Below are 15,087 nucleotides of genomic sequence, written 5' to 3' on the forward strand. Positions count from 1 at the left end.
GCTTTGTCGACAACCTCCCTTTGCTTGCTTGCTTCTCACACTCATTTGCTAATGGATCAGCAAGATTTATGAGACAACTCTACAAGGCTCATTTAGCCAATAATGTGATCATTTTAATAAAAACACAATCTGCAGTGCTGCTTGCTATCTGTACCTCTTTCACTAATTGAATATGATTTGAGTGAGAGGACATATGCATGACCTGGAACAGTTGCCACAGTCTTGGAGGATGTTGTATGAGCTGCTGAGGTTACTGAAGTAGTACTGGGTTTGGATCATCACACAACTCCTCTCTTTTGACTCTATTCCTTCTGCATCTGCCTCGTCTGATGCATAGACAGAACACAGAGAAATGTTAACAACACGCGCTGCACAGGTCCATTGACATCAAATGTGAAATCTTTGCTTTTACCCACCTATGACAAACCAGCTATGATAAGCCAAACCATATATAAGCTGTTGGAACAAGGACCTGCAGTGATAAGAGATGTGATTAAAACCACAAATTTCCAATAACAGATTAGAAGAAAATTATAGGGATTATACCCTTAGAAATGGACTATTGCTCTGTTTCAGAACTTCGCTGTATTGCTGAGCGACTAGGGTCGTTTTTTGGGCACAGCACTTGACTGGTTTGAGTGTTGCTGGAAGGACAGGGACTCTTTGATGTCAGTAGGTCACTGCATATTAGTCACCACACAAACAGTTCCCTAAGGGTCAGTCTTTGGGGTTCCCCTTTTCAATACCTACATGCTTCTCCTACCTCAGATCAAAATAAGAAAGAACTGGAGTTCTATCTAAGCAGATGGCACACAGCTCTCTTAAGGTTTAGCATATGATTCCAATTCTAACATCCTTATAGGGGTAAATGTATGTCAAAGTATCAATTTTAAAATATTTTTCTTATTTAGTTTTAATCAGTGCATTGCTGAGGATTAAAATTCATTAAAGACTTGTAATAATAACCAGGGCACTCAGTCTCATGTCTACACTGTATACTCAGAACCAAATATTGAGAAGCTGCATATAGTTCTTAGACTCCGTTTATCTTTTGCTTTGTACCTTAACTGGATAAGTAGTACATTTTTAAGCAAATAGAGCTGGTGGTCAATGAAAAAAAAAATCTGTAAAATGGATAAAAAACAAGACAAATGCAGAAAACTGATTATTCTCATTTGTTTCTTCTCTGTCTTTACGTTACTTTGACCATTAAAATAATTACAGAAATATTTCCATTAAATCCTAACCCAGTCTGTGTAACCAATATGGTATTGAGGTATTTCTGATCTTACCATGCAGCAGCTGACGTCCACCATGCCACGTTGACAAAATCTGCAATCGTGGGCTGCAGAAACACAGGAAAGAAAATATAATTTATCTCTGTCTTCATAAGACAGATTTATAATTACCTTCTTATATTTTTCTCTTTCCTAAACTACTATTTATATTCTTATTTGACATGAGCAGCAAGAAAACAAATGAAGAAGTGACTGTTTTCTGACCTCTCAATTGCTTCTTTCTGAATAAATAGATGCTTTTTTTTTACTGGAAAGAACAAAACATTTTCCAAAACAATGAAAAGTGTTATTTTATTTTATGTTTTTTTTTTCCTCTGACAGAAAATGGAATGATAAGAAAATGACTCCTATACTAAGACCTCAGTATAGGAGTCTCAGTTTCCACCTGAAACCCTTATAGTCACCTCATACTAGTTAAGAATTTTAGAACAACCACAGCTGCAAAAATGTTCTACACATGTAAAATTTAAGACATTTTGCCAAGTAAAACAATGAAAAAAAAAAACAATAAGAAAAACCAGCCAGCGAAAGAAAACATTATTGAGCAATAAAACAGAAGTAAAAACAGAAAATTTAAGTCTGGCAAAACCAATAAATAAAATGTTTTCCTGGAGGAGATTTAAAAGTGGAGAGTAAACTACTCCATCTGATATGCAATGAGGGATTATTCCATAGCCTCGCAGCAGTAACCCTAAAGGCTCTTTCCCATCTGAGTTTCCATTTAGATCTTAGTACCACCATAAAACAGCTGATCGGGTGACCTGAGGCATCCAGCAGGAGAATAAAGGTAAAGAAGCTCAGAAAAAGTAGACTTTTAAAAAGAAGAGAAAAAGAAGAGATTAAATCTAAAACGCAAAGGTAGCCAGAGGAGGGAAGTTAGAGTAGTGGTGAAGGCTCCATCTTATCAACTTCAGCTCAAAGACTAAAGGCTGCATTTTCAGAGAATTTCAGATGTTTCAGGAAGGACTTAATTCAAAGGAGTAAAAGATAGTAATGACACCGTTTCAAATTGGAAGAACAAATAAAAGAGCTAGTCCCCCTTCTGAGATGATTAAAGGTGTACAAACCAAGAGAGATGAGGACGTAGCGCAACTAAAATCAAGATGGCAACTGGAAAAATTTAGCCACAGTAAGTTGTTGAGCAAATGCTTTTAAAAGAAGCTGAAGCTTTTTAGATACTTTTGAGACCTTTTCTGGTCTGCTGCTTTAGCTGGCTTCCATGCTTTTTCCAACATAAAACACAAATGCTGAGCTTGGTTTTGATAACACTTGGAACTCTTAATATAATTGGAACCAGGAACCAGAAGGTAAAAACTGCAGCAAAGTATTTGAGAGAAACTCGATCAAGATGATGTTGTTGGAGAGAACCAATTGTAGGTAATGTTACTCTCATCTCGGGTGACTAATGAGAATAATTAAGGTTAATTTTGCTTTCAATTTCTTACTTATTGCTCCTTTGAAATCACTGTCCATTTGAAAACCAAAATATGAACTTCTTTGACTTCATAAAAGTTGAAAAACATAAAAAACAAAAACAATCTACTGGACTTCGTTTCCAAGTTTGAAGAGGTTTCTCTTCCCATTCAGGAAGCTTTTTCAATTCAAAATGGCAGAAATAGCATTAGGTTTGAGGCGTTATAGTGTGAACCAAAAACAAAGGCTTGTTTTGGCTTAGAAAAAAATGCTAATTGAACCGGACAAACGGGTCACTGCGCCACCAAGGCACGCCCAACCATTTTTATTTTCCTACAAACGTAAATCTGGATTCTGCAGTTTTTTTGAAAAGTAAGTTATAATCCATTTCCAAGGTTTATAAAAATCAGCTTGCAAAGGTACCGAACTGCTGTCCTTTGCAAGGCTCAGCAGGACTGGGCTTTTCTTACCACAAACACTCCTCTCCGTGCAGCTCCAGCTTCACTGTTTTGTACTCGTTCACACACAGACTGATAATCATATGACTGCTTGCGTTTGTAGAAGGAGTTGTTGTAGAGGGCGTACATCAAGTTTGGGTCAACCACACCAAGAAATTTGCCCACCTGCAAGGTTAAAACACTTTGCTCAGTACTCTTTGTATATATAAAAATACAAACAAATATTTCTAAAGAAAAATATATAATTTTTATATAAACCTCGCTCCAATCATCCTTCTGATTTGACATAATAAGGAAACCACCATCATCAATTAAATAGCACAGGAGATCCTGCAAAAAAGACAGAGGGCAATGCATCTTAGGAGGTTTTATAGCAGTGCACCACAACAATATTAAGACAGACAAAAGAAAGCAAATAATACTTTCATTTAAATCTGTCGAGTAAGTGGAAATACCTACATCACTATTAGCTTCGCAGTCCATCTCACAGCCCCTGTATGGTCCACACTGTTAAAGGTAGAAACAAACAGTTTATTGACAGGCTTAAAACTCTCACAATTTAACTTTACTTTAAATTCAACATTTTAAACATTCTCTTTTACCGTATTTGAACCTTGACGACTGTCTGTATGGTTGCTGGCAAGAATCTTGAATTTATCGGTCCAGGCTTCAAGATCCAACTTTACTCCAAGAACTGAGAAAACATAACAAAGTTAGCATACTCATTAAGGAAGGGATAAAATACATAAAACGAGAAGCACACAGAGGGAAAACTAAGGCCGCTACAAAGCAGGCAAATTTCTATAAAAAATATTTACTGTCTTAAAAAATATTTATAATCCACAGTAACTGGGTTTGCACAGTAACTGCAAACCCAGAGAAACAAGAGTGTCCATCTACACTGACAGGCCAGGCAAGGAGGGGATAAATCAGAAAATAAGCCAAAAAACTTTGGAGGAACTGCAGTGATCCACGATTCAGATAGAAGATTTTTACGACACAATACTTGTAAGTCATTCATTTCCCAAACCTGGTGGTTTATCAGTGATAGGCAAGAAGAAAGCCATTGTTAAATGAAAATTTATGTGTTCCAGTTATGTTTGACATTAGCAATTTAGAGGACTCATGTTTAGCAGTTACCGTTAAGCCATGCCTTGCAGCAATGGTAGGAGTGGGAGATATATTGAATATACTTGTATCTTAATTTTCACCACGCATAATAGTTAAAATGACTTTATCGCAACCATCAAATATAAATGTGCATGAAAACATTAAGCCATCTACATCAATTTCACAGAGAGTTTTAATTTTTCCACAGACTTTGAATGCATCATAAACCTCTCCACCAAACAGGATTATTTTCTGCACGGCACGTATGCTACAGCAACCGGCAAACAAATATGGCAACAGCAGATGTTTCAGCTAAGCTATATGTGGCGGTGGTTTGGATTTCATGCCGAGGATGTCGAACAAAAGGTGGTAATTTGTAATGCGTGCTGCAAAACCATTGCTGCTAAAGGAAGGAGTACACATTTATTCCACCACCTAAAAAGTCTTTCGCTGCAAAATGAGTGTAAACTTACACCAATTAAAAGGTTAATTAAATCAGCTGTGAAGTAGATGACTTTGGCCTTCTCGTTTGAAAAAGCAGTCACAAATGAGACAAAAAGGAAGAGATGGAGGGAAATTGCAGAGGATATTTATTGCGTTATTTATGTGTTTTTTATATGCTCTAATACCTGTAATGTGATGTGGTCTTGTTCAGAGGCTTTGGAGGCATTCTCTAAACTTGGCAAAGTTCTCAATTTTACATCTTTTGTGATTCTTTAAAATTCCCAGCACGTAAAGATCAATGCAAATAGTTTTGAGTGTGTTTGGACAGTATTTCCACTTTTGTTTTTGTAATTTGAGGTCAATTTATCTTTTCATTCTGCAGTTTTTTTATTGTGCACAAAAGAGCCCTTTTTTATTTTAGTTTTTATTTACTATTGCGTGTTTTTGCTTTGCTTCCTGGGATCTTGTTAAAGGTCTAATACTGACATTGAAAGACATAATGTGGCAGTATCATTAGTGAAAAGCTTTGAGCTGGTTAAAATAAAATTACTTTTAAAATAAATTTTAAATCACCGACATATTGGCATGTCAGTTTGAATAAGTATATCAGTGCAATTTTAGGAATACTGTTTTTGAAGGAAATCTAAACATATCGTGATATATATTGTGTGTCGCGATTATAGCTCAAATATATCATGATATTAAATTTTCTTCATATCACCCAACCCTAAGCAATGGAATCACTGTTACCTTCTGAAACATTTTCACTAATATCTATGATTATATGGATAAAGTCTCCCTATTTACTCACCTGCAGGTTTGACTGTCTTCCCGCCTATTGTAATATCCAGAGCCGTGCTGACCAGGATTCCCACTGTGTCGTTTTCTGGGTTCAACAGATCGGCCCCGGCTGCATGAGAAAAACAAAGAGTCAAGAAACGCGATGTGTGTAAGGGGATGCTTCAAGCTTCATCTAAGCTACACAAAGAGATAATTTACCTGATCGATAAGGCGCTGTGAAGATGTAACCCTTGTTGTCAAGGCTGCGGCGGTAATAGCTAGCATTAAATGGCTCTGGGTCTTCCTCCCAGGTTTCTGCAGCTCTGAAATTTCAAACCAGAAGAAGTAGAGTAGCAAATATATGTAATACTGCCTTCTTCTTTACCCTTATGTAAGATCCTAACTTATTATCCAAAAATATAACAGAGTGAGCAATGTACAATCTAAAAAAAAAAAAAGAAAAAGAAGAGAGTGCAGACTAGACACACAGCTGTGAGGATATCTGCCCTTACTTGTTTGGAAAGACTCGTGTTATTCCTCCATCTGTTGCAGCAAACACAGCCAGGAAGCCATATCTAAATGTCAGGATGGAGCAGAAAAGAACAAACACCCTCAGATCTAAATCATCCCCACTGGTGATATTTGAGAATAGACTTTCCTCACCGCAGCTTGATAATACTCACGTATTCAAATCTTTATTCTTCCACACTTTATCAACCAGCTGCCGGATGATGCCAGTATCCAAAATCAGATTGTGAAGAAGCAAACTTTCACCTGTAAGAAAAGGAAAGAAATTGATTTAATAAACCTACACTATGTAGAGTTGATTTTGGAGGGAAAGAAATGCTGCCAATTTTAAAATTCTTTATCTATTATTTATCTTGATATTATAGCCACACCAACAAAGATAAAAACCTAGGTACATGATTTTGTATACCTAAATGGAATAGAGTTTGTTTCAAAATAAATCCTTCACAAAAAAAAAAAAAAAACTACACTCAATGCCACCCTAAACAATTTCAAAACCCTGCCTCAAGAAGGAGACCACCCTCAACGGAAGACTAAAACATTTTAAGAAGTGCATCATTTATTATCTTAATCAGATTAATTAATTAACATACAGGGTGCCAAACCAATTACAATACATAACTTTTATACTTTAATTTATATGCAACCTCCCATTATTTGAATATGAGATTTTGCATGATCATTTTAAAGTGCTGTCATCATAATTGCAGTTTTTTAAGTCTTTTTACAAAAAAGGGTAAAGTATATATATAAAAAATATGCTAAAGTTAATTAACAAGGCATTCCTGTTCTTACTTTTACTAGCAGTAGTATTATCAAACTATTTTAGTATCTGCCTTATCATGTTTTTTTCCCACTTTGGACATGGTTGCAATTTGAGTCACTATAATGCACATAATCATCTTGCTATATCGGATTATCTGTTTTATAGTGATGTGTGGCTATTAGACCTAGAGAAAAAGGTTTAGTTAAAAAAAAAACAACATCAAATCACAAAATTGGAATACTCTCTAAAGAAACCCCTGGAGAGGGAAATTTTACTGCTGTGAAAAACGACAAGTAGTCCAACTGTTGCATTAGGAAAATGAGTGTATGTAACAGCCTGCCTTCTGTTTGTAGTGCACCGCACATGATGCATTCAGCCCATTATTTCAAGCTTTTATACCAACAGGGATCAATAAAGTGAAAAAACTTCACAACTTCTGTTTAATAAACTCAGATTTCTACTGCTGAAAAAAACATAGAAAAAAAAACACTGGATCCACTGATTTTTTACAATTTTCTTTACACAAAAGAAATATTTCCTTCTTTTAAAAGGCTCTGAAAAAAAAGAAAAGCTGCACACCTACATAACCACCTAGTGAGAAATGTAAATCCCTTTATTGTCCGACATTGGAGAAATTTACCTCTGCATTTAACCCATCCCCTTGGGGAGCAGTGGGCTGCCATTGAGTGGCGTCCCAGGGAGCAGTCTGGGGTTAAGGGTCTTGCTCAGGGACCCAGAGTGCAGGCTGTGAGGATCGAAGCAGCTACCTGCAACCTTCTCAAAGCACAAGTGACTGCTCTAACCACTAGGCCAACACTCCCCATAGACATGATGTTAAATAACTTTAACATCATGATACAATAGAATCATATACAAACTTCCACAAATATTTTCCCACATCTATGAATATTCTCTTAAATACATTTTTGGAAATCATTATAGACAGCACATGAAAATGAATCATTTTTATTGTAATCATCTTGTGAAGATTTCTCCTCGTCTCTCTGTCATAGCTTCCTGCTGTAGTCCTGGCTTATGTTGTTCTGATTGTCAGCAAAACCTTGATTTATTTTGAAATTGAAATTCTTAATTATTTTTTAGATGGGTATCTTTATATTATATAGTCTGATGTTATTCTTTTGTCTAATTTGACTTTGTTTTGGTCTATTCTTAACTTATTTATTATGGCGGGGGAGGGGGGGGGGTGATTAGCCGAAGCGCATATACATAACAAATATACTCAGTATTGAGACTAATTTTACAATCAGAGATGATCCTTAAATGAATTTCAAAGATCACCTCTAAAGTCTGGATGTCTGTCAAAGACTCCTGTTGTAGAGGTCTGATAGAATGTTCCTTTAGACAAAATACGGAAATCTGACTGCTGCAAAAAGCAGTTCTTTTTTGGCAGAGTATGGGGAGAAGCAGGAGTATGATGCAGCTGAACCAAAATCTGATGGTGGCAGATTTATTGACATTAACTTTTCATTAACTGCAGGCAGGGCTGCCTAAAGACTTTATATGCATTTGGTCTTTCTATCTGTGTGTACATACATAAGAATATTTTTCTTTCTCCGTTAAAAGAAGAAGAAAAAAAAAAGTTTTATATGCTTGTGCAACCAAACTGCTTGACGCCTGGTTGCACCAGGTAACCCAGACTTGTAATAGAATTGAAACCTACATTGTTTGGAGTCTGGCGTCACCTTCTCCATTAGAGCGATGAAGTTGAGAAGGAACTCTGTGTTGTTGTTGGACAGTTCAAGATCATTGCAGTACTCCCTGAGAAAAAGGCAACGAAATAAAGTTCAGAAGGTAAAGAAACAAAACAGCATGTTCTAACTGTAAATACTTTCTCTAAAATGTTTTTAACTGAAAGGCACACAACACAGGGTGGAGAACAGTGAGGAGGTTTACAAAAACGTTTCCAAAGTTGATGTGACAGAGAGGCAAAACATTTATTATACAATGGATTTGATGGAGCTGTTATGAAAAGTCAGTGTTTTACTTTAAAGTAGGCTACAGATGATCTTAAGCCTTAGTTTGGAGACACAGAAAAGGAAAAAACTATCAGAATGAAAGGCCAGTCTGACTGGAACCAGTTAATAGAACCAGGCCCCAATAGCTCCACATCAGTCTAAATAAACCTATCAGTTATACTAAATCAGAAGTTAATATACCTTGTAACCAAAAGTAACTTCTTCATGAACTATCAACAATAATAATGATACACAAGCAGCAAGCGAGTATTTGATTCTTCCCTTATCCAGAAGTTGATCTAAACCAATTTGTTTTAATTAAATAGCAGGTAAACCAATACAAAGAAAGGGACTGAGATGATGACTGTTTGCAAGTGAGAAGATATAATTACTGATCAATCTTCTGCAGAAAATGCCTAAGCAAATTAAATTTTTTTAGAATGAAATATTTTGAGTCTGCCTGGCAACTGCTCACTCCTTTATTTTATAACTTATGAGTATATAGCAAAGCATTCTTCATATAATCAAAGACAAATGTTAACTATTGTTAGACCTAACGTTGTTTCTATTACCCACTAAATCATCAGATTATTCCTAATGTTATAATAAAAATGTATGAATTAAGGTGTAATTACAAAAAAACAGCAAATAGTGAAATAATCCCTTCTGATTTATGTCAGATTTAAGTCTAATCAGAAGAGTTAAAACTGCTAGCTGGTTAGGAACCTCCAGTCAGACCGTGTTCAGTTATGTAACAAGTTGTGAAATTCTACCTTTTTCTTTGACTTTAGCAACATAATTCTACATTGAATAAAATCACCAAAAGTAAGCAGTATTAGTGTCATGGCATGGAATACCATGCAATTTTGAAGTTATCGAAGGCGCTTAGTCATGTTATAGGACTTTTTTTTATTCACAAAACAGTTTTTCCAAAGATTACCCAAACTACTGGCACATTACTTCTTATTTTTGTGTTTTACACTTAGTTTTGGGTGAATTATAAACACATATAGCTCTTTGTGTATATTTATGATAAGAAAGGCCTTACAATACGGCACATGTATTTAGGGGGTAAAGATGGAAGTAGCCTCAGCTAAGCCAAGTAGCACCTCTTAGTGAACTGAAAAAAATAAATTAAAAAAAAGTCCAAAGTCCAGTGTGGAAGAAATATTTGATTTCAAGTGGGATAAGAGTCGATTAATCATTTGGAATACAGTATGAATGTTAGATTTTAATGCAGTGGGAGCTGAAGCTGCTGACGCTTTTAAATGTGGGTGTGGAGTTGATAGATGCGTTAGTGCATGCTTCTTATCACGATTAGTGATAGTAAGTAAAAATATTTTTATATACTAAAAGAAAGCTCTGTGGGCTTCAGTAGAATTTAAAGTTGTTGTAGTTATGTTGTTTAATTAACATCAGTAGGCTTTCAACCATTCCGAGCTGTTTCTTTACAGCAAGGCAATGCACAATGATTGGGCTTTATTAAGTAGTTGCCTCAATGTTGCTATCTGGGTTTCTAATAGTTCCTTTGGTACTGCCAGAAGATGGCACCATATCTGTTTGTGTCCACTCATCGTGCCTGGTGCTGAGATTAGATTTCGCCTCTAAAAGGACAATCAAAACATTATCAGGATGGATGCCTGGTGTATATAGCCTACCATCATTTTTGGATGATAAGCTGCTAAATTTTTCATAACCTTTGAACCCTGCATCTTATCGCCCATTGTCTCTTTTCTCTGAACTTTTTAAGATTATTTTTGTGATATAGTAAGAGGCTCTTTATTGGTTTGTTCCGCTGTTGTACAGCACTACTTTTCCTGGCCGAAGGGCATTTTATCAAACACACAGTACCATTGGAAAAGAGTGGCATGTTGGTCACATGTCCATCCGCCAGTAAAAGTAGTGGTGTACGATTTAGCGAGAAAAATCAGCAAATGCAGTGACTTGACGTTAGTGTAAATTGTGCGCTAAAAGTAGCACTACGTGTTGAGTGGAAGGCGTGGATGATGAGTGGCAATAAATAATTCGCCAAAAATGGTCACATGCGAAAAGCAAGTTTTGCCCAAGTCTGCCAGTGGATTGTGACAGTGTGGAAAAGTGTAAAAACACCCACGATCACAAAGATTTAGAAGGGCCTGACTGCTGCGTGATGAAGAGGAGGAACGTGACGCTGACAATGAGGAGTTCTTTGGTTTTGAAAGTGACAGGAAAGAAGGAGAGAAGCGGAGAGTGGATGATGAAGCCACCCTGAGCCTATTGTTTCTGACAATGAAGAACAGGAATTGGTTGGTTTTAGTTTTCAGGAAGAAAACGATGGCAGTGGCGATGAATGACTGACTCTGCTTCCTGTTAAAGCCTAAGCTGCACCTTAGCCCAAAAGGTAGGCTGAATCTATTTTTTCTGGTGTGCTGTATTTTATTTTTATACAGTACATTTGTTGCTTATTTAAACAAAACAGTACATGTTCTGTACTTGTAATTACTGGTAAATGTACATATACAAAAAAAGTTATGCATATATGTAGCGGTAGTTTGTTTTTCAAACTGTCAATAAAAGGGTGGCAACCATCACTTTCCTGACAATCCCCTTTTGCATATTGTCTTACGGTAATTAAACATTAAAACACCAGCAACTTTTAGTCAGGTACGACTAATGTATTAACAAAACAGGATTTTCCCCTAATTTCAGCCTATGCATCTAATATTCAGGTGTGTTTTTTAGTCCAGAAAATATGGTAATTTGAGAAAGATAAAATTGTATTTGGTCTTTTTTTGTATATGGTATAACATGACTATGCACCTTTAACCTACTTGCAGTTTAATCCTTTCCTGTATTATGTTCTCTAAACTGAGACGACTCTGAGCTGCACAACAGGTAAGACACTGACTCTTCTCCCAAGGACCTCATTTAAAAAAAACCCAACCTGTCATTTTTGGATGCTTGAAAAGTTATCAAGAATTCTATACAACAATATAAAAACACATGCATTGTTTCCCTTTAGGTAAAACTGGGGATGATTGGTGTTTTCTTAATTTTGTCACACAACCTGACTAATGAATGCAGATTGTGTTTTTGCAATGCAAACATGCAGGAAAACACAGCAGCAGCATGCAGCCATCTAACATGTTTTTCGTATTACATTTTTTACTAGTATGTAACCAACTAATAACTTTTTCATATAGTAAGGTTACTTGTCAAATGTTTCCCTTTATAAATATAAACTTCATGACATACAGTGGGCCTACATAAAGAGTAAAGTGACTGAAATGTAACAACAGCAAAAACTGATGACCATCAACGACAGCAAGCATTCACACAGAGGGCTACCTGGGAGCAATGAATACATGTCCTTCAGACTCAAAACTGTTTGGCAGCAGAGATTCAAAATCTGCAACAGAAAGGGGAGATTATCCAGGAAGAGCAGAGGGCAGAGCAGCGGGGAGTAAACTGGGTAAACAGCAGCTGTTCTTCAGGGACGCAGGAGGACTTTACCATAGCAACAGTGAGGTATCATGGGAACACTTGCGTTAGCCAATATGGTGCCTAAAACACAACCTGACTCAATGCACAACTTCTTTTTACTTCCACAAGCACTCACATCTTCTGTTTCACTTGTTGCTTTGTCAGCAAATCCCTTTTTTTCTGATTAGGTAGGATTTCAGTGTAATTTATTTTGGATGTCTGAGAACTGACTTCGCCTGACAAGATGTGTTAGGAAGCGAGTTCTCCGACAGATTGTATGTAATGAGTGCTTTTAGATCAGGCAGGCATCAACATGGCCAACTATTTGCAGGGAGGGGAGGTGGGTGAAGGTCCTAATGGAACTGATCACCCCTCAGACTGGCAGGGGGGAGGACTGAGAGACACTTAATTGGGGGAAATGCATCACATTGTGAAGGGCATATCATGGGGCAACTTTGGTTGATCTGACAGGAACAAGGCTGCACATCAAAAGCCACTGAACCCCCTTAACATTGAAGCCCAACATTTTCTAATCGACTTAAGACGTTTACTTAGACCGCAAAAATGGAGTGCCCAGGTAGTTTTCCACCCACAATGCCATGCACATCCAGGGTCAGGTTTACAGAGGAAGCACTGGGCCGTGCCCCCTGCAGTCTGAGGGGTGAGGAGGGAGAGGGAACAAGCTGATGGAGACAAGGAGTACAGAGGGATAACATTTAGGAGTCAGGTGAGAAACCTGACAGTATGGGGAGACCTGAGAGGGCAGGATAGAGCTCAGCCCTGTGGGGTTAGTCTGCACAATGCACTGCTTCCAGCTAAGGGCAGACGGATCATGACAGCCAAGCTGTTAAATGCAAACTTAATATGGAGAAAAATAAATCTTTACCCTATTTTTAATAAAACTTTATGACACTACACTGTATCTTCTGTCAAAAACACAAAGCTTGATAAAGAATATATAACAATATTTTACAATTAGGAAAAATGTGTTTGTTACCTTCCTGTTTAAAAGAAACTGTATGCATTTTATTGGGATTTTGTGTGAAAGGTTGACTGACAAATGATGGAAAAATAATCCATGGTTTGATTTTTTGTACTCCAATAAAAATCTGAAAAGAGTGCTCTGCATTTATATGTAATGAAACTAATCAGTAAGTTGTTGCACTTTCACCACATCTATGTTGGCAAGTCGTTTGTGGTACATCTAATAGTTTTACACATTTAGAGACTCCAAATTTTAGGCTTTCTTCTTCCAATATAGCTCAAGCTCACTTAAATGGGACGAAGAGCATCTACGATAGTTATCAACTATTGCCAAAGATTATCATTTGCATTTAGATCTGGAGTTTGACCGGGCCTATCTAGACTCTAATATTCTTTATTATAAATCATTTCATTATATAATCATCTGCATTTGTAGATCTGTCATCCTCTGCTACATTCTAGAGTCTTAACCAGCCTCTAACAGGTGTTCTTCCAGGATGGGCCAGTATTTAGCTCCACCCATTTTCTTTTACCCTTGATTAAAATTTGTCACAGTTGGAGAAAAGCATTGAACACTCTGGGGCTGGTGTTTTTGGGGGGTGGGGGGTGACAAGCATTATTTTTCTGCCAAACAATCATTATGCATGGACTCCAAAAGTTTGAAATCAGCCATTCTTCTACAGGTTGCTGTCTTCCTTTAAAACAGTTGTGGCAAACTGAAAAACACACTTTTTATGTTTTTTTTTCTTTTCAAAATGGCTTCCTTCTGCACCGTTCATTATTATGAGGAATTTATGGACTGCAGATATCGCCCTGATCTCTGCATTTCCACAATTTCTGCTTCTCTAATCATTCTCAGTTTAGGTCCATGCCCATGCTTTTACGAAACATTATGTTTTATGGTCTGCAAAAATGTTTATAGTATCAGTTCAATCCTTAATCCTACTTTAAATTTCTTCAGATGATGATTTCTGACATGTGCTGTGCTCCTTGGACTTTTTAATTATACAGCAGCTCTGTTTTTACCAGCCAACTTTCATTAAAAGGAACCCTGTGAAAACTGTTATATTTTTGTACTTGGATTATTTCTTTGTGTTAGTCTGTCCCATAAAATCCCAATAAAATTAGCAAATGTTTTGTCTGTATTGGGCAAAAAGTTCAGTTAGGAGTAATTTTGCAAAGCAGAAAGAAACTCTGCACTTTAGTCACGAAAAAATATATCTAAGTACTTAAAACAAAATAGATATATTTAAATTAAATATCTGCTAGAACCTGAATGCTTGCGTAAAAAAGTACTATTCACACTTTAGATAACACAGAAAAAGAGAGACTGCAATGAAGTAGAGGGTAGAATAGAGAGATCACAATATGGTGAAAGAAAAAGCCAGAGGAGGAAGAGATTTTGTGAAATTGTCTACAGAAACGGGTTTGATGTGAGAGCAGGGACAAAAGACAGCTTTTAAAAGAAAACAGAAATGTCTGTCTTCCAATGGGTGCTTTGCTTTTTTATTTTCCTTTGTATATATATATATATATATATATATATATATATATATATATATATATATATATATATATATATATATATATATATATATATATATATATATATATATATATATATATATATATATATATATACATTTAGGTTCCTGGAGCAGCAGATACTGTATGTGGAAGGAAGTGTGAGGCTTGGGCATGTAGGAGTCATTGTGAGCAGTGTGGTATCTGAGCTGCAGCAAGAGGGTGAAGTGGAGGAACAGGAGAGGGATTAAAGAGGGAAGAGCAGGAGATAAGAAGAAAGAAAGAGGGAAGGGGGGTCCTGAAGGCATGGCTGGCAGGGACAAAGGCAAGCAGGCTGGGACAGG

General features: G+C 36.6%; 1 protein-coding gene across 3 annotated transcripts in view; it reads right to left on the reverse strand.

Annotated features, from left to right (window-relative positions):
- Window positions 1-15,087, reverse strand: part of cacna2d2a (calcium channel, voltage-dependent, alpha 2/delta subunit 2a) — a 260,234-nt gene that overhangs the window by 12,809 nt on the left and 232,338 nt on the right. For all 3 annotated transcript variants that reach the window (XM_038272939.1, XM_038272940.1, XM_038272938.1), the window contains 13 exons: window positions 12,101-12,161; window positions 8,479-8,576; window positions 6,187-6,277; window positions 6,016-6,078; window positions 5,723-5,826; window positions 5,535-5,633; window positions 3,772-3,863; window positions 3,629-3,676; window positions 3,428-3,499; window positions 3,182-3,334; window positions 1,293-1,345; window positions 417-472; window positions 203-326 (listed from right to left, as the gene is read on the reverse strand). In XM_038272939.1, coding sequence (XP_038128867.1) covers window positions 203-326; window positions 417-472; window positions 1,293-1,345; window positions 3,182-3,334; window positions 3,428-3,499; window positions 3,629-3,676; window positions 3,772-3,863; window positions 5,535-5,633; window positions 5,723-5,826; window positions 6,016-6,078; window positions 6,187-6,277; window positions 8,479-8,576; window positions 12,101-12,161 — 1,114 coding nt within the window. The remainder of the gene's footprint in view (window positions 1-202; window positions 327-416; window positions 473-1,292; window positions 1,346-3,181; window positions 3,335-3,427; window positions 3,500-3,628; window positions 3,677-3,771; window positions 3,864-5,534; window positions 5,634-5,722; window positions 5,827-6,015; window positions 6,079-6,186; window positions 6,278-8,478; window positions 8,577-12,100; window positions 12,162-15,087) is intronic.

This window comes from Cyprinodon tularosa, unplaced genomic scaffold (assembly GCF_016077235.1).
Source record: "Cyprinodon tularosa strain WSP-4 unplaced genomic scaffold, ASM1607723v1 ctg85, whole genome shotgun sequence".
Taxonomy (NCBI): domain Eukaryota; kingdom Metazoa; phylum Chordata; class Actinopteri; order Cyprinodontiformes; family Cyprinodontidae; genus Cyprinodon; species Cyprinodon tularosa.